This window comes from Ranitomeya imitator, chromosome 9 (genome assembly GCF_032444005.1).
Source record: "Ranitomeya imitator isolate aRanImi1 chromosome 9, aRanImi1.pri, whole genome shotgun sequence".
Lineage (NCBI taxonomy): Eukaryota > Metazoa > Chordata > Amphibia > Anura > Dendrobatidae > Ranitomeya > Ranitomeya imitator.
In genome coordinates this window covers 96,226,691-96,246,328 of record NC_091290.1, presented here as the reverse complement: position 1 = coordinate 96,246,328, position 19,638 = coordinate 96,226,691, and the positions used below count along the sequence as shown (strand labels likewise).

At 42.0% G+C, this 19,638-nt stretch overlaps 1 protein-coding gene across 2 annotated transcripts in view; it reads left to right on the top strand.

The window, feature by feature from the left end:
* The window catches only part of LOC138649561 (tRNA-dihydrouridine(20) synthase [NAD(P)+]-like), a 61,817-nt gene that overhangs the window by 25,395 nt on the left and 16,784 nt on the right, over window positions 1-19,638 (top strand). For both annotated transcript variants that reach the window (XM_069740063.1, XM_069740062.1), the window contains exon 4: window positions 11,492-11,565. In XM_069740063.1, coding sequence (XP_069596164.1) covers window positions 11,492-11,565 — 74 coding nt within the window. The remainder of the gene's footprint in view (window positions 1-11,491; window positions 11,566-19,638) is intronic.

The window sequence follows — 19,638 nt, the reverse complement described above, 5'->3', positions numbered from 1 at the left end:
CAGCGGTATTTCAGAATTTCATTAATCATGTTTTTTCGGATTTCATTGGGTGCTTCATGGTGAGGTATCTGGATGATATCCTTATATCTGCTGATAAAATGAAACATATGGGTCATCTCTATGCTGTCCTCCAGAGGCTCAGGGAGAACTCTCTCTATGCTAAACTGGAAAAGTGTTCATTTTTTGTGCAAGAATTATCCTTTCTGGGGTGTATTTGTCTGCTGAGGGGTTTCGCATGGACCCTGGAAAGGTAAAGGCTATTATTGATTGGGTGTAACCCAAAGATCTCAAGGGTCTTCAGAGATTTGGGGGTTTTGCCAATTACTGTAGAAAATTCATCAAGGGTTTTCACAGGTAGTTAAACCCCTCACTGATTTAACTCGTAAGGGGGCTGATATAAATGCTACTAAAGCTGGAGCTGACCAATTTTTTTATTGGTCAGCTCCAGCTTTAGCAGCATTTTCTTCTTTATAAGAATGTTTCATGTCTACTCCGGTACTGATTCAACCTAATCTGTCTAAGCCATTTATCGTGGAGGTGGGGCCGCTACCCAATTTAAGACCCTGTGCCTTCTTTTCTAAAAAGTTTCTTCCTCTGCGAAAAGGAATTACGATGTGGGTAACCGGGAGTTACTAGCCATTAAATTGGCTTTTGAAGAATGGAGGCATTTTTTGGAGGGGGCTGTCCATCGAATTATGGTCATCACGGACCACAAGAACCTGTCTTATATTGAGTCAGCCAAATGTTTAACCCCGAGCTAGGCAAGGTGATCACTTTTTTATTTTTTCGATTTCAGTTTTCCATCACTTTTAGACCTGGTTCCAAGAATGTGAAGACGGATGCCTTATCCTGCAGCTTGGATCCAATATCTCCTCCTGAACCTGCAGCATGCTCAGCTAGCAGTGCCCTAAGTGAGGTCACTGGGTTCATCAGCTATGAACTACGATGAACTTTCTCATGGCAGCTCAGCGCTAGACACTGCAGAAGCGATTGCGCTCCTATGTCAGTGTGAGGCGGCAGGCGGGGAGAGCATTCACTGGTGTTACTGCTCTCCAAGTTATCCAGATCGACGTGGGACAGTATGGATTATTGTCACGTTGGACAGGTGAGAGATATGGTTGTTTTAATATTTTTCTTTTCCTGTGGACGTGGGCATTGGTGGATTAGGCATAAAGGTGAGTATAACTGTGCTTTTTTATTTCAAGTTAAGGTGTCTGTGTCATTATTTCAAATAAAGGATTATTTTCTGGCTATTTTCATTTCTACAATCTAACTATGAGGTTAGTATTGGGGGCATCTTATAGATGCCTCTCCATTACAAACTTCTGGCGGCTGACATCAAGCCTAGAGAACAGCTGACATCAACCTCACAATTACTACCCCACTTGCCACCGCACCAGGGCAAGTGGGAAGAGCCGGGCAAAGCAACATGTTTGGCGATTCTAATGTGCGCCTTTTCTTGAGAGGCTGCGGGCTGTTACTTTTACGCTGGGGGGCAATATTCATGGACCCTTATCAGTCTGAGAATAACAGCCCCAGATGTTTGCTTTAGCTTGGCTGATTGTCAAAAATGGGGGGGACTCCATGGCTTTTTTTCCTTATTTATTTCATTAATGTTGAAAAACTGTTAGGGACCCCTCTGTTTTTGATAACCAACCATGATAAAGCTGAGGGTTGCAACCCACAGCTGTCAGTTTTGCCTTTGCTGGTTATCAAAAATTGAAGAGACCCCCCACATCATTTTTTATTTATGTACAGCACAAGCGCCTGCTGATGAATACTCCCATCAGCGGCGCCTGCTCTTTCTGTTATCGGGGACAAGAGGCGTAGCTGATGAGAGTAGTATTCTCTCATCAGCCCGATGCCTGTGACCGGCGGTAACCTTTTTACCGCCTGTCACAGCTGCTGGCTCATGCTGTCATCTGACAGCGTGTGGCCCACTGACCGACAGTAATGATTTTACTGCTGATCAGAGCCACCGGTGTTTCTTGTGCAGATGACAGTGTATGAAACACCCGATGTTAGGGGTGCTGAACCTGAACAGGTAACACATGTACATGTATTTAGCTAATGTAAAAAAAAATGGGGTGGGGCCCCCTATTTTTAATAACCAGCTAAGGGAAAGCAGGCAGCTGTGAGCTGGTCTTATTATACTGGGAAGGGCCCAATAACCATGGAGCTTCCGAGACCATAGACATCAACTCACCCTAAAAAAATGACTTGGGGGTCCCTCCTATTTTTAATAATCTGCAAAGGCTAAACGGACAGCTGCGGGCTTATATTAATAAGCTTGGAAAGGCCAAAAATAATGGCCCCTTCTTAGCGTTATAAGACTATCCTTCAACTGCCCCTGATATGGCACATCCATTAAATGTGCCAATTCTGGCACTTAACCTCGGCTCTTCCCGATTGTCCTGGTGCTGTGGCAGTCGGGGTAATGGGATTGTGGGTAATGACAACAGCTGTCAATGACATCAAGCCCTGGGGTTAGTAAAGGAAAGGTGTATGCTAGACACCCGCATTACTAACCCCATAGTTAAAAGAAATAGAGACACACATGAAAGTCCTTTATTTCTAAAATGCACTCCTCGACAATTTCCCTCTTTCACCTATTTATTAAAAATAAAAAAAATCCACGCTAGTCCGACATAATCCACAGAGGTCCCATGGCAATCCCAGTCTTCTTCCAGTGTCCAGAGACCGAAGCTCCATAGACTGGAGCAGCAGCCACTGCTAGTTCTCGCATTGCACTCTGCGAAAACCCAGCTGCTGTGAAGATTGGTTACGTCAGTCAAGGTCACCGAAGTTCGTAGCCACCAATTCTCACAAGGTCAGTGCAAGAGCCAAAATGATAAGCAGTGAAGTCACCATGGTAACGGTTACCGCTCCTCGTTCCGGCTTTCGCGGTGACATGACCGCTCACACATCATTCCAGCTCTCGCACTGTGTAGAGTGAAACATGGCAGCTGTGATCTGCGGCAACCTTACTGATGTCTTTCTCCTCACAACAGCCGGGTTCTTGTGGAGCACAGCGTAAGAACCGACAGTGGCTGCTGCTCCAGTGAATGGAGCTACATTGTCTGAACGGAGCTCCATACAGTGAGTGAAGAAGACTGGGATTGTTGTGGGACCTCCATTTGGACTACGGCAGACCGGTGTAGATTATTTTTATTTTAATAAATGGGTGAAAGAGGGAAATTGTCAGGGAGTGATTTTTATAAATAAAGGACTTTTGTGTTTATTTCTTTTGACTACGGGGTTAGTAGTGGAGGTGTCTGATAGATGCCTCTCCATTACTAACCCCAGGGCTTGATGTCCTTGACAGCTGCTGAAATCAAACCCATTACCCCGATTGCCACCGCACTAGAGAAATCAGGAAGAGATGAGGATAAGCACCAGAATTGCATCTAATGGATTTGTAATTTCAAGGGCGGCTTTGAGCTGACTGTATCAAGCTGGGAAGGGGCCAATCTCCATGGACCTTCCCAGCATATTAATATCAGCCAGTAGCTGTCTGCTTAGTCTTTGCTGGTTATTAAATATAGGGAGGACTCAATGTCATTTTTTTTTTTGTTAGGGTCCCGCTTCTTTAACCCCTTAAGCCCCAAGGGTGGTTTGCACGTTAATGACCGGACCAATTTTTACAATCCTGACCACTGTCCCTTTATGAGGTTATAACTCTGGAACGCTTCAACGGATCTTGGCGATTCTGACATTGTTTTCTCGTGACATATTGTACTTCATGATAGTGTTAAAATTTCTTCGATATAACTTGTGTTTATATGTGAAAAAAACGGAAATTTTGCGAAGATTTAGAAAATTTTGCAATTTTCCAACTTTGAATTTTTTCCCCCTAAATCACAGAGATATGTCATGTAATATAATTAATAAGTAACATTTCCCACATGTCTACTTTATATCAGCACAATTTTGGAACTAACATTTTTTTTGTTAGGGAGTTATAAGGGTTAAAAGTTGACCAGCAATTTCTCATTTTTACAACACCAATATTTTTTAGGGACCACATCACATTTGAAGTCATTTTGAGGGGTCTATATGATAGAAAATAACCAAGTGTGACACCAATCTGAAAACTGCACCCCTCAAGGTGCTCAAAACCACATTCAAGAAGTTTATTAACCCTTTAGGTGTTTTACAGGAATTTTTGGAATGTTTAAAAAAAATGAACTTTTAACTTTTTTTCACAAAAAATTTAATTCAGCTCCAATTTGTTTTATTTTCCCACGGGTAAGAGAAGAAATTGGACCCCAAAAGTTGTTGTGCCATTTGTTCTGAGTATGCCGATACCCCACATGTGGGGGTAAACCACTGTTTGGGCGCACGGCAGAGCTCTGAAGGGAAGGAGTGCCGTTTAACTTTTCAATGCAAAATTGACTGGAATTGAGATGGGACGCCATGTTGCGTTTGGAGAGCCTCTCATGTGCCTAAACATTGAAACTTCCCACAAGTGACACCATTTTGGAAAGTAGACCCCCTAAGGAACTTATCTAGATGTGTGGTGAGCACTTTACCCACCAAGTGCTTCACAGAAGTTTATAATGCAGAGCCGTAAAAATAAAAAATCATATTTTTTCATAAATATGAACTTTTAACCCCCAATTTTTATTTTCCCAAGGGTAAGAGAAGAAATTGGACCCCAAAAGTTGTTGTGCCATTTGTACTGAGTATGCCGATACCCCACATGTGGGGGTAAACCACTGTTTGGGCGCATGGCAGAGCTCGGAAGGGAAGGAGCGCTGTTTGACTTTTCAATGCAAAATTGACTGGAATTGAGATGGGACACCGTGTCACGTTTGGAGAGCCCCTGATGGGCCTAAACATTGAAACCCCCCCACAAGTAACACCATTTTGGAAAGTAGACCCCCTAAGGAACTTATCTATCTGTGTTTTGACAGCTTTGAACCCCCAAGTGTTTCACTACAGTTTATAATGCAGAGCCGTGAAAATAAAAAGTATTTTTTTTCCACAAAAATTTCTTTTTAGCCCCCAGTTTTGTATTTTCCCAAGGGTAACGGGAGAAATTCAACCCCAAAAGTTGTTATCCAATTTGTCCTGAGTATGCTGATACCCCATATGTGGGAGGAACCACCGTTTGTGCGCATGGCAGAGCTCGGAAGGGAAAGAGCGCCATTTGGAATGCAGACTTAGATGGATTGGTCTGCAGGTATCACATTGCATTTGCAAAGCCCCTGATGTACCTAAACAGTAGAAACCCCCCAGAAGTGACACCATTTTGGAAACTAGACCCCCCCAAGGAACTTTTCTAGATGTGTTTTGACAGCTTTGAACCCCCAAGTGTTTCACTACAGTTTATAACGCAGTCGTGAAAATAAAAAATTATTTTTTTCCCACAAAAATGTTTTTTAGCCTCCCAAATTTTTATTTTCCCAAGGGTAACAAGCGAAATTGGACCCCAATAGTTGTCCAATTTGTCCTGAGTATGCTGATACCCCATATGTTAGGGTAAACCCCTTTTTGGGCGCACGGGAGAGCTCGGAAGGGAAGGACCACTGTTTTACTTTTTCAACGCAGAATTGGCTGGAATTGAGATCGGACGCCATGTCACGTTTGGAGAGCCCTGATGTTCCTAAACAGTGGAAACCCCCAATTCTAATTGAAACCCTATCCCAAACACAACCCTAACCCTAATCCCAACCATTGCCCTTACCACACCCCTAACCCTGACACACCCCTAACTCTAATCCCAACCGTAAATGTAATCGAAACCCTAACTTTAGCCCCAACCCTAACTTTAGCCCCAACCCTAACCCTAACTTTAGCCCCAACCCTAACTTTAGCCCCAACCCTAGCCCCAACCCTAGCCCCCACCCTAGCCCCAACCCTAGCCCCTAACCCTAGCCCCCACCCTAGCCCCAACCCTAGCCCCTAGCCCTAACCCTAATAGGAAAATGGAAATAAATACATTTTATTAATTTTTTATGGTTCCCTAACTAAGGGTTTTCTAGCGGATTTTTATGATTGGCAGCCGTCACACACTAAAAGACGCTTTTTATTGCAAAAAATATTTTTGGCGTTACCACATTTTGAGACCTATAATTTTTCCATATTTTGGTCCACAGAGTCATGTGAGGTCTTGTTTTTTGCGGGACGAGTTGACGTTTTTATTGGTACCATTTTCAGGCAGGTGACATTTTTTGATCACTTTTTATTCCGATTTTTGTGAGGCAGAATGACCAAAAACCAGCTATTCATGAATTTCTTTTTTTTTTTTTTTTTTTTTTTTGGGGGGGGGGGGGGGGGGAGTGTTTATACTGTTCCGTGTTTGGTAAAACGGATAAAGCAGCGTTATTCTTCGGGTCAGTACGATTACAGCGATACCTCATTTATATCATTTTTTTATGTTTTGGCGCTATAAAACTATTTTTTGCCGCTATAAAACTATTTTATAGAAAAAGTAATTATTTTTGCATCGCTTTATTCTGAGGACTGTAACTTTTTTATTTTTTCGCTGATGATGCTGTATGGTGGCTCGTTTTTTGCGGGACAAGATGACGTTTTCAGCGGTACCATGGTTATTTATATCCGTCTTTTTGATCATGTGTTATTCCACTTTTTGTTCGGCGGTATGATAATAAAGCGTTGATTTTTGCCTGGTTTTTTTTTACGGTGGTCACTGAAGGGGTTAACTAGTGGGACACTTTTATAGGTCGGGTCGTTACGGACGCGGCGATACTAAATCTGTGCACTTTTATTGTCTTTTTTTAAAATTTAGATAAAGAAATGTATTTATGGGAACAATATATTTTTTATTCTTTTAGGATTTTTTTTTTTTTTTTTACACATCTAAAAAATTTTTTTTTTACTTGGTCCCAGCGGGGACATCACTGTATAGTGACAGATCGCTGATCTGACACTTTGCAGAGCACTGTGTCAGATCAGCGATCTGGCATGCCCTGCTCCTTGGTTACCTGCGCCTGCTGGAAGTAGCCCCGCGGCCATTTTGGATCCGGGGCCTGCAGGGAGGAGACACTCTGTACAAGATGAGCACATCGCCTTGTACCGATCGTCTCAGGGAAGTGCGCAGGGAGCCCCCTCCCTGCGCGATGCTTCCCTATGCCCCCGGAACACTGCGATCATGTTTGATCACGGTGTGCCCGGGGTTAATGTGCCGGGAGCGGTCCGTGACCGCTCCTGGCACATAGTGCCGGATTTCAGCTGCGATAGTCAGCTGACACCCGGCCGCGATCCCCCCGTGAGCGTGGCCGATCGCATATGACGTACTATCCCGTCACGGGGAATTAAGTCCCAGGTCACCTTGACGGGATAGTACGTCATATGGGATTAAGAGGTTAATAACGAATAAAGGCTAAACAGACAGCTGTGAGCTGATATTAATAGGTTGGTAATCTCCATGGTTGTTGGGCCCTTCCCAGCATAATAAGACCAGCTCTCAGCTTCCTGCTTTCCCTTAGCTGGGTATTAAAAATAAGTGGGATCTCATTGCATTTTTTTCCGTTTATTTTATTTTTTTGGCTAGCTACATGTACAGTTATAACATAATATAACAAACTTGGCACTCAGAATGTGAATAATAGGAGACACCTGACTTGGGCACCTACAGCACCTCAGACCAAGAGTACCGTGTTCTTCTCATCTACATGTACAGTTAATTACTCACGCACTTCACAAATTATGTTTTTCAAGACATCTATCCTATCTCTATGTTTGCACATCTAATGCCTAAACATCTGTAATTTCTATCCTTGTACACACTGATGACACACTTTGTCATAAGGATTCACTTGTGCTGGATGCTGCAGGAAAAAACAGACATGTCTGCATGTGTTTCACATGGACACACAGCGCAGGCCCATATATTTTAAATGGGTCTATGTGTGTAAGTGTCTCAAGTACATGTGAAATTTGTCACCACACGTAATGGAGACACTGACGTGTGAAGTGGGCCTTCTGTAGTATGACTACCCGTTTAAAAACGCAAACATCCACAGATAAGTTCTGTGGTTGATGACCAGTTGGTTGCAGGGAAAATTTGCATCTTTATAAGGCCGCCGTCACACTTGCGAGTTTTACGGACGTAAGAGCGCAGAAACTACGTCCGTAAAACTCGCCAAACAAACGGCACAATTATTCTCTATGCCCCTGCTCCAATCTGCCGTATTTTACTGATCCGTATCATACGGCTTTCTACGGCCGTAGAAAATCACAGCATGCTGCGTTTGTCACCGTATTGCGCAAAAAAAACGCCATTGAAAGTCTATGGAAGCCCCAAAAATACGGATTACACACGGACCAGCAGTGTGACTTGCGAGAAATACGCAGCGGTGTTAGAGAGAAAAGCCGGTAATTCAGTGCGGTGTACAGTAAAATCACACTGACAGCTTACAGTAGAATAGGTAGAATAAATGTGTACACATAGAATAGGCGTATATATATATATATATATATACATATATATATATATATACACCTATTCTATGTCAGTGAGACACATATATGTATATATATTATTACTTCATACAGCGCTAGATAGCTTTAAAGCCGGTAATTCAATTACAGGCTTTTGCTATCTCCTTCCTAAACCCGACATGATTTGTGACATGGTTTACAGACAGTAAACCATCTCGTATCACCTTTTTTTTGCATATTCCACACTACTAATGTTAGTAGTTCATTACCCCATATCCCACCGCTACACGGGAATGGGAAGAGAGTGGCCAAGTGCCAGAATAGGCGCATCTTCCAGATGTTCCTTTTCTGGGGTGGCTGGGGGCAGATGTTTTTAGCCAGGGGGGGCCAATAACCGTGGACCCTCTCCAGGCTATTAATATCTGCCCTCAGTCACTGGCTTTACTACTCTGGCGGAGAAAATTGCGCGGGAGCCCAAGCCAATTTTTTCCGCCATTTAACCCTTTAATTTAGTAGATAGAACGGCCAAATTTTGCATATACACACTACTAACATTAGTAGTGTGGAATATGCAAAAAAAAAGGTGATATGAGATGGTTTACTGTATGTAAACCATGTCTCATATCATGTCGGGTTTAGAAAGGAGATAGCAAAAGCCGGCAATTGAATTACCTGCTTTAAAGCTATCTAGCGTTGTATGAAGTAATAATATATATACATATATGTGTCTAATGACATATATATATATATATATATATATATATATATATATAACAGTATATATATATATATATATATATATATATATAACAGTATATATATATATATATAACAGTATATATATATATATATATATATATATATATATATATATATACAGTGGGGCAAAAAAGTATTTAGTCAGTCAGCAATAGTGCAAGTTCCACCACTTAAAAAGATGAGAGGCGTCTGTAATTTATATCATAGGTAGACCTCAACTATGGGAGACAAACTGAGAAAAAAAAATCCAGAAAATCACATTGTCTGTTTTTTTAACATTTTATTTGCATATTATGGTGGAAAATAAGTATTTGGTCAGAAACAAAATTTCATCTCAATACTTTGTAATATATCCTTTGTTGGCAATGACAGAGGTCAAACGTTTTCTGTAAGTCTTCACAAGGTTGCCACACACTGTTGTTGGTATGTTGGCCCATTCCTCCATGCAGATCTCCTCTAGAGCAGTGATGTTTTTGGCTTTTCGCTTGGCAACACGGACTTTCAACTCCCTCCAAAGGTTTTCTATAGGGTTGAGATCTGGAGACTGGCTAGGCCACTCCAGGACCTTGAAATGCTTCTTACGAAGCCACTCCTTCGTTGCCCTGGCGGTGTGCTTTGGATCATTGTCATGTTGAAAGACCCAGCCACGTTTCATCTTCAATGCCCTTGCTGATGGAAGGAGGTTTGCACTCAAAATCTCACGATACATGGCCCCATTCATTCTTTCATGTACCCGGATCAGTCGTCCTGGCCCCTTTGCAGAGAAACAGCCCCAAAGCATGATGTTTCCACCACCATGCTTTACAGTAGGTATGGTGTTTGATGGATGCAACTCAGTATTATTTTTCCTCCAAACACGACAAGTTGTGTTTCTACCAAACAGTTCCAGTTTGGTTTCATCAGACCATAGGACATTCTCCCAAAACTCTTCTGGATCATCCAAATGCTCTCTAGCAAACTTCAGACGGGCCCGGACATGTACTGGCTTAAGCAGTGGGACACGTCTGGCACTGCAGGATCTGAGTCCATGGTGGCGTAGTGTGTTACTTATGGTAGGCCTTGTTACATTGGTCCCAGCTCTCTGCAGTTCATTCACTAGGTCCCCCCGCGTGGTTCTGGGATTTTTGCTCACCGTTCTTGTGATCATTCTGACCCCACGGGGTGGGATTTTGCGTGGAGCCCCAGATCGAGGGAGATTATCAGTGGTCTTGTATGTCTTCCATTTTCTAATTATTGCTCCCACTGTTGATTTCTTCACTCCAAGCTGGTTGGCTATTGCAGATTCAGTCTTCCCAGCCTGGTGCAGGGCTACAATTTTGTTTCTGGTGTCCTTTGACAGCTCTTTGGTCTTCACCATAGTGGAGTTTGGAGTCAGACTGTTTGAGGGTGTGCACAGGTGTCTTTTTATACTGATAACAAGTTTAAACAGGTGCCATTACTACAGGTAATGAGTGGAGGAAAGCGAAGACTCTTAAAGAAGAAGTTACAGGTCTGTGAGAGCCAGAAATCTTGATTGTTTGTTTCTGACCAAATACTTATTTTCCACCATAATATGCAAAAAAAATGATAAAAAAACAGACAATGTGATTTTCTGGATTTTTTTTTCTCAGTTTGTCTCCCATAGTTGAGGTCTACCTATGATGTAAATTACAGACGCCTCTCATCTTTTTAAGTGGTGGAACTTGCACTATTGCTGACTGACTAAATACTTTTTTGCCCCACTGTATATATATATAATTTTTTTTTTTAACACATGGATCCCTTGTATAGCCGTGTGTTGGTTTTGCAAGCCTGCGAGAAAAACACGCAGTACGGATGCCATACGGATTACATACGGAGGATGCCATGCGCAAAATACGCTGACACACCCTGCCTACGGAGGAGCTACGGACCACTTTTTTGGGGACTTTTCAGCGTATTACGGCCGTAATATACGGACCGTATTGTCTTACGCCATGTGTGACGCCGGCCTTACTGGGGAGGCATAACTTGGAGCTGGTGGAAGGTCCTATTAAAAAAAACCTCTTTTAAGATTTGCCTAAAAAAATCTAAGAATACATCTGAGATATATGATATATAGCATGTCTGTAGATGTATATATGTATACACAAGATTTTGTGCTGAAAGAAAAAAAAAATAAATTGATCAAGACACATACAGTTTGTACAAAAATGCAACCTGCCAACCACAAGTAGAGAAACATTGCTAAATTTGCTTTTGTCGTTAAGGCCATGTATGCAGGGGAAGGGGTTATGTTTCTATGTTAAAAAATATTTGTGTAGGTTTAATATTTAATAAATTTGATTTATGTTTTTTTCTTTAGGTTCAGAGATCGTTTGATAAATTTTTTCGATCTGTGGTCACTGTTAATGAAAAGAAATACTGTTCCACTCTGTGGTAAGATTAGATTTTGTATATATTTATTACCCTTTCAAATTTTACATTTGATTTTTTTTTCTACCTTGACATTTTTTTTAAAACATTGAATACACATCCTTTTGTTTTATGCCTTCTGTAAGACAACATTATCAAAGAAAGAAGTTTTTGTTTGTTTAGTTTTTTTTAATCTTTTTGATTAATGATTGACGATTAACACAAAAATGAATCCTTTAACTTTATGTGCAGTCTTTGTACTTGGATGATCATCCAGCTCCAGAATATGTTTTTGCTCATCACTTCAGATAGTGCAGTGGAAAAACTGCCAAAACTTGGAACAGTGTACTTTTGTGTAAAAAAAAATCATATTAACGGGATCATGCCATCAGAAAAATCTGTATTTACCTACAGCCATGGTGTTAATCTGCAGGTAAAAACAGTTTTTTTTTTATTTGGCAGTCAGTAAATGATTTTAAAGAAGGTCAGCAGATACGATTCACAGTTGACCCATTTTGCACCTGTCTATGTACAGTGAAACATAGAAGCTGTAGAAGTCAAATGTTTGAGATATATATATATATATATATATATATATATATATATATATATACAGTACAAACCAAAAGTTTGGACACGCCTTCTCATTTAAAGATTTTTCTGTATTTTCATGACTATGAAAATTGTACATTCACACTGAAGGCATGAAAACTATGCATTAACACATGTGGAATTATATACTTGACAAAAAAGTGTGAAACAAGTGAAAATATGTCTTATATTGTAGGTTCTTCAAAGTAGCCACATTTTGCTTTGATGACTGCTTTGCACACTCTTGGCATTCTCTTGATGAGCTTCAAGAGGTAGTCACTGGGAATGGTCTTCCAACAATCTTGAAGGAGTTCCCAGAGATGCTTAGCACTTGTTGACCCTTTTGCCTTCACTCTGCGGTCCAGCTCACCCCAAACCATCTCAATTGGGTTCAGGTCTGGCCAGGTCCTATGGCGTAGCACCCCATCACTCTCCTTCTTGGTCAAATAGCCCTGACACAGCCTGGAGGTGTGTTTGGGGTCATTGTCCTGTTGAAAAATAAATGATGGTCCAACTAAACGCAAACGGGATGGAATAGCATGCCACTGCAAGATGCTGTGGTAGCCATGCTGGTTCAGTATGCCTTCAATTTTAAATAAATCCCCAACAGCAAAGCACACCCACACCGTCACACCTCCTCCTCTATGCTTCACTGTGGGAACCAGGCATGTAGAGTCCATTTGTTCACCTTTTCTGTGTCGCACAAAGACACGGTGGTTGGAACCAAAGATCTCAAATTTGGACTCATCAGACCAAAGCACAGATTTCCACTTTTTTTCAAACAAGTCTATTCTGCTTGTTGCCTGTCCTTAGCAGTGGTTTCCTAGCAGCTATTTTACCATGAAGGCCTGCTGCACAAAGTCTTCTCTTAACAGTTGTTGTAGGGATGTGTCTGCTGCTAGAACTCTGTGTGGCATTGACCTGGCCTCTAATCTGAGCTGCTGTTAACCTGCGATTTCTGAGGCTGGTGACTCGGATAAACTTATCCTCAGAAGCAGAGGTGACTCTTGGTCTTCCTTTCCTGGGGCGGTCCTCATGTAAGCCAGTTTCTTTGTAGCGCTTGATGGTTTTTGCAACTGCACTTGGGGACAATTTCATAGTTTTCCCAATTTTTCGGACTGACTGACCTTCATTTCATAAAGTAATGATGGCCACTCATTTTTCTTAACTTAGAATTTGTATTATGACAAGAAAAAAGCAGCTAACAGTCTATTCAGTAGGACTATCAGCTGTGTATCGACCAGACTTCTGCTCAACAAAACTGATGGTCCCAACCCCATTTATAAGGCAAGAAATCCCACTCCCAACCCCATTTATAAGGCAAGAAATCCCACTTATTAAACCTGAAAGGGCACACATGTGAAGTGAAAACCATTTCCGGTAACTACCTCTTGAAGCTCATCAAGAGAATGCCAAGAGTGTGCAAAGCAGTCATCAAAGCAAAAGGTGGCTACTTTGAAGAACCTAGAATATAAGACATATTTTCAGTTGTTTCACTCTTTTTTGTTAAGCATATAATTCCACATGTGTTAATTCATAGTTTTGATGCCTTCAGTGTGAATTTACAATATTCATAGTCATAAAAATACAGAAGAATCTTTAAATGAGAAGGTGTGTCCAAACTTTTGGTCTGTACTGTATATATACATATATATAATTTTTTTTTTTTAATGAATTCCAATTGCAAAAATTATTTTAAAGACATAAGCATATGTATTTAACGCCTACATAACATTTGACGTAAGTCTACGTCATGATCTAGAAGGGGTTCCCACTAAATGACATAAATTTAAATCTTGATCATGCGGGCGCAAGCAGTGCCTGCACAATTGTCACCGAGAGCTCGGTTTAAGTGAAAGTTAAGCTTCGGCTGTCATTTGCAGGAGTAGTGCCCGCACCCCCTCCCCCCCCCGGGCCATTTAACCCCCTAAATCAGGGGTGTAAAAACTGCAATCCTCAAGGGCTGCAAACAGGTAATGTTTTCAGGATTTCCTTGTACTGCACAGGTGATAATTTAATCACCTACACACATAATGATTACAGCACCTTGTGCAAAGCTAAGGAAATCTTGAAAACACGCATGGTTTGCGGCCCTCGAGGAATGCAGTTTGACACCCCTGCCCTAAATGCTGCGATCTATAGCGATCACAGCATTTAGAAGGCTGGGAAGGGGCTTCCTGTACCGTCTGATCGGTGCCTCTGTGAACTCATCGCAAGGGCCCGATCGTTGCCATGGATACTTGAGGTTGTTATGACTACCTCGGGTTAGCTAGCTGCAGCAAACCTGTGATGTTGGACCATGCTCACGGCATGGTCTAAGAGGCTCCTATCGGTTCAGCACTGACAGGTATAATGCATTGTGGTGCTGATGTATTGCAATGCATTATACTAGCTATCAGACTAATAAAAGTTAAGTAGAAACGTTTTTAAAAACATTTAAAATTTAAAAAAATCGTAAAATAAGCAAAATATTTAGAATTGAGAGTCCTCAGTGGTTGATACCTTTTAATGGCTAACTGAAAAGATGGTAACAAATTGCAAGCTTTCGAGACTACATACGTCTCTTCATCAGGCAAAGACTAAAACAAATTCTGAAGAATCACATATTTATGCACAACATTCAAAAATATATTCAAAAAGGGCTCTAAAAGTGAACCTGGAAATTATAGGCCAGTAAGTCTAACCTCTATTGTTGGTAAAATATTTGAAGGGTTTCTGAGGGATGTTATTCTGGATTATCTCAATGAGAATAACTGTTTAACTCCATATCAGCATGGGTTTATGAGAAATCGCTCCTGTCAAACCAATCTAATCAGTTTTTATGAAGAGGTAAGCTATAGACTGGACCACGGTGAGTCATTGGACGTGGTATATCTCGATTTTTCCAAAGCGTTTGATACCGTGCCGCACAAGAGGTTGGTACACAAAATGAGAATGCTTGGTCTGGGGGAAAATGTGTGTAAATGGGTTAGTAACTGGCTTAGTGATAGAAAGCAGAGGGTGGTTATAAATGGTATAGTCTCTAACTGGGTCGCTGTGACCAGTGGGGTACCGCAGGGGTCAGTATTGGGACCTGTTCTCTTCAACATATTCATTAATGATCTGGTAGAAGGTTTACACAGTAAAATATCGATATTTGCAGATGATACAAAACTATGTAAAGCAGTTAATACAAGAGAAGATAGTATTCTGCTACAGATGGATCTGGATAAGTTGGAAACTTGGGCTGAAAGGTGGCAGATGAGGTTTAACAATGATAAATGTAAGGTTATACACATGGGAAGAGGGAATCAATATCACCATTACACACTGAACGGGAAACCACTGGGTAAATCTGACAGGGAGAAGGACTTGGGGATCCTAGTTAATGATAAACTTACCTGGAGCAGCCAGTGCCAGGCAGCAGCTGCCAAGGCAAACAGGATCATGGGGTGCATTAAAAGAGGTCTGGATACACATGATGAGAGCATTATACTGCCTCTGTACAAATCCCTAGTTAGACCGCACATGGAGTACTGTGTCCAGTTTTGGGCACCGGTGCTCAGGAAGGATATAATGGAACTAGAGAGAGTACAAAGGAGGGCAACAAAATTAATAAAGGGGATGGGAGAACTACAATACCCAGATAGATTAGCGAAATTAGGATTATTTAGTCTAGAAAAAAGACGACTGAGGGGCGATCTAATAACCATGTATAAGTATATAAGGGGACAATACAAATATCTCGCTGAGGATCTGTTTATACCAAGGAAGGTGACGGGCACAAGGGGGCATTCTTTGCGTCTGGAGGAGAGAAGGTTTTTCCACCAACATAGAAGAGGATTCTTTACTGTTAGGGCAGTGAGAATCTGGAATTGCTTGCCTGAGGAGGTGGTGATGGCGAACTCAGTCGAGGGGTTCAAGAGAGGCCTGGATGTCTTCCTGGAGCAGAACAATATTGTATCATACAATTATTAGGTTCTGTAGAAGGACGTAGATCTGGGGATTTATTATGATGGAATATAGGCTGAACTGGATGGACAAATGTCTTTTTTTGGCCTTACTAACTATGTTACTATGTAACATAGTATAGAAAAAAAAAGACGGGAAAGAAAAAACCATGGATAAGCCAGGTGACATGAATCAGAATTACCATGGGTGATAAACAGTTATGTCCATAAATATTGGGCCAGCTCTTAGATAAGGATTGTTTTATTGTCCTGTGATTAGGGTCTCTGTTGTGATGACCCCACATGGTCTGAGGGGCAAGTTCCTTAGTTGATGTAAAAAGACATAAATCCATGCGACACATTCATTCCATCAGTGAGAGTGTCAAAGGTCGTCATCAGTTTATATTCCCAAACTCTTCTGTCTTTGCACAAGTAATTTCATGTCCATAATGTTGTGATTTGGGAGACAGAAATGTATTGCCACAGGTAGATCCATTCTTTTTTCTCTTATTGTATGGCGATGAGAGTTCATCCTTGTTCTCAGTTTCTGCCCTGTTTCCCCCACATACAGACCCCCAGTTGGACATTTAGTACAAATAATTAGGTACACCACATTAGAAGTGACGCAGCTGAAAGTACCTGTTATCTTGTAGTCCTGATGTGAATTGGGGATCTTTATCTTGTCCGTGGTCATTATAAATGGACAGGTTTTACATTTTTTTTCTGGTTGAAAGGAAAGGTACCTGCAGCTGTTGGAGAGGATAGAGAGCTCTTGACAATGATGCTTCTTAGATTTGGGGGCTGCCTAAAACACAGTAGTGGGGGGTCTGGAAAAATGGATTGTAAGCGGGCATCTTTTTGCAGTAAAGGTTGTAATAAGCAAAACATTTTTAAAAATATTAAAGCAATATAAAATAGGTATATTTTATGTAAAAAAAGAAACAAATACACATTTGGTATTGTTGCTTCCAGAACGACCCAACCTATAAAACTCATACTACATAATTCCTTCAGTGAACTCCCGTAAACAAAAGTTAATAAAAAATATGGCAAAAAATATGCTTTTTCTTCATGCTGCCAAAAAAGTGTAATAAAACACAATCAAAAAGTTGAATGCCAAGTAATATCTAGTGCATTAGGAGAGCCTACGTCAAATTGTTGGTGACGTCCATTTTTCTTTTGTAAAAAAGAATTATTTGTGTCAGGTAAATTTATAGGAATTGCATTAGTGTATTGAACATCTAAAAAAATTTTATACAAACTTTTTTTTTTTTTCTTTTACCTGATTTTCTAACCCTATACACATGCCCCACACATTACATTTGGGAATAAAATGGCCCATTTGTCAAGAAGACGCTATTTACCAGAGCAGGCACACACCTTCCTTGCATCCAGTGAGGAAGAGCCCACATTTGTTTATTCCTCCTCTTCCTCCTCCTCATCTAGTGAGGAAGGACCCTCAGCAAGGCACCCTAGGACCGAGGCAACTCCTGCTGCAATCGATCCCATATAGATTACACCCCCTCCCGAAAATTATCAGCCCGTCATTACGGATTTCATCGGCAGCTCAGGAATCCAGTTTGACACCACTGGCCTCACTGAAATTGACTTCTTCAGATTCTTTTTCAGTGAGGAAATAATAAATGATGTTGTGACCCAGACAAACTTGTATGCCCATCAATTTTTCACCCAAAATTCAACGTCATCATACACCAGATGGATAACTGTAAGGCTGTGTGCACACATTGATGATTTTTCGCGTTTTTTTCACGATAAAAACGCTATAAAACCGCAAAAAAAGCATACAATATGCATCCCATCATTTAGAATGAATTGTTTTGTGCACATGATGCGTTTTTATCCGTGAAAAAAGCGCATCGCGGTAAAAAACGCAGCATGTTCATTAATTTTGCGGGTTTTTTTGCGGATTTCCCACTATAAAATGCATTGGGAAATGTCCGGAAAAAAAACGCATCAAAAACGCGCAAAAAATGTATGCAGATTTCTTGCAGAAAATTTCAGGTTTTTCTCAGGAATTTTCTGCAAGAAATCCTGAACATGTGCACATAGCCTAAATGCAGCAGAGATGATGACATTTTTGGATAATTGTGCTGCATGGATATTCCTGCACGCAACCTCCGATCCTCACAAGATCTCCTTCTCTACTCCCCTCTTATCTCCTCTTCCCAAAATCATATACAAGATTTCTCTCTCGCATCACCCCTACTCTGGAACTCTCTACCACAAGCGCGGTGGTGTCCCCTACTGCAAGTGGGACCCCTCGCCTGCTAAGGGCCCTGGCAGTTGCCCAGGTGCTGACTCCGGCCCTGAGTGCAGTAAAAAAAAAAAAAAAAAAACAGTTGACCCGGGGGCGTGGCTGGGACCTCACGCTAAACAGACGTGTTTGGAAGGAGCTGCCAGGACCCCATTAATTTGAGACTCCAAACCTGCGCCTAACCTCCCAGAAATACCCCTCAAGACCGGAGAACATAAGGCCCTTGACCTTGTTCCACCTGGAGTCCGGGCCGGGAGAGGCCTTGTGACAGCGGGACGCTGGATAGTGTCGGAAGCATTTTGGGGGAGAGACGCCATTACTGCTCCCCTGTTGGTCTCCGGTGGGGGTTTACCTACTTGCTGTGGAGGACGAGATCGTGGGACCGACGCTGACGCGTGAGGCAAGGAGGGAGACTGCGGCACAGCACGGAGAGGATCCGGTGAGTGTGGGAGTGCCGACGGAGCAGGAGGAGGACACATTCGCCACTGCGTCGGCCATCTTAACATTGGAGCCGCTGAGAGCCGGTCGGCTCGCGGTCAGGACCCACTGAAGTGCGTCCCTGCTCCCCTTCTCTATCGTCCCCTCACGTTTCGCTGTCCTATATCAAACTTGCCTGTCCCTGGTGGAGGGCTTGGAAGCCGATCCCCCTTTTGGCGCCAAACGCCGCCATTATACAGACGAGCAGGTGCATTCCTGAAGAGAAAGTTACACCAGCTGATTTGTTCAGAACACATAAGACTCCAGGTCATATCCCTACCTGAGTGGGAAATTCTAATAGGGGAGAGGTGTATGCTGTTGGGGGAGCCGGCTATCTGATGTAGACACTCTTGCCTCACAAGTTCCCCCTACATCCATATATTAGCCACTAAGGCCCACTGGTGTATATGGGCAAACCCAAATGACGTACTGAACCACCTCCAGATTCTGAAACTCATTCTGACGATATGGATCGTTTCCTAAATACAAATAGCCAGCATAGAAGCACAAGATCCAAATCCTCCACTAAAGGTACTGTCACACTAGACGAGATCGCTAGCGATCCGTGACGTTGCAGCGTCCTCGCTAGCGATATCGTCCAGTGTGACAGGCAGCAGCGATCAGGCCCCTGCTGGGAGATCGCTGGTCGGGGAAGAAAGTCCAGAACTTTATTTCGTCGCTGGACTCCCCGTAGACATCGCTGAATCGGCGTGTGTGACACCGATTCAGCGATGTCTTCACTGGTAACCAGGGTAAACATCGGGTTACTAAGCGCAGGGCCGCGCTTAGTAACCCGATGTTTACCCTGGTTACCAGCGTAAAAAA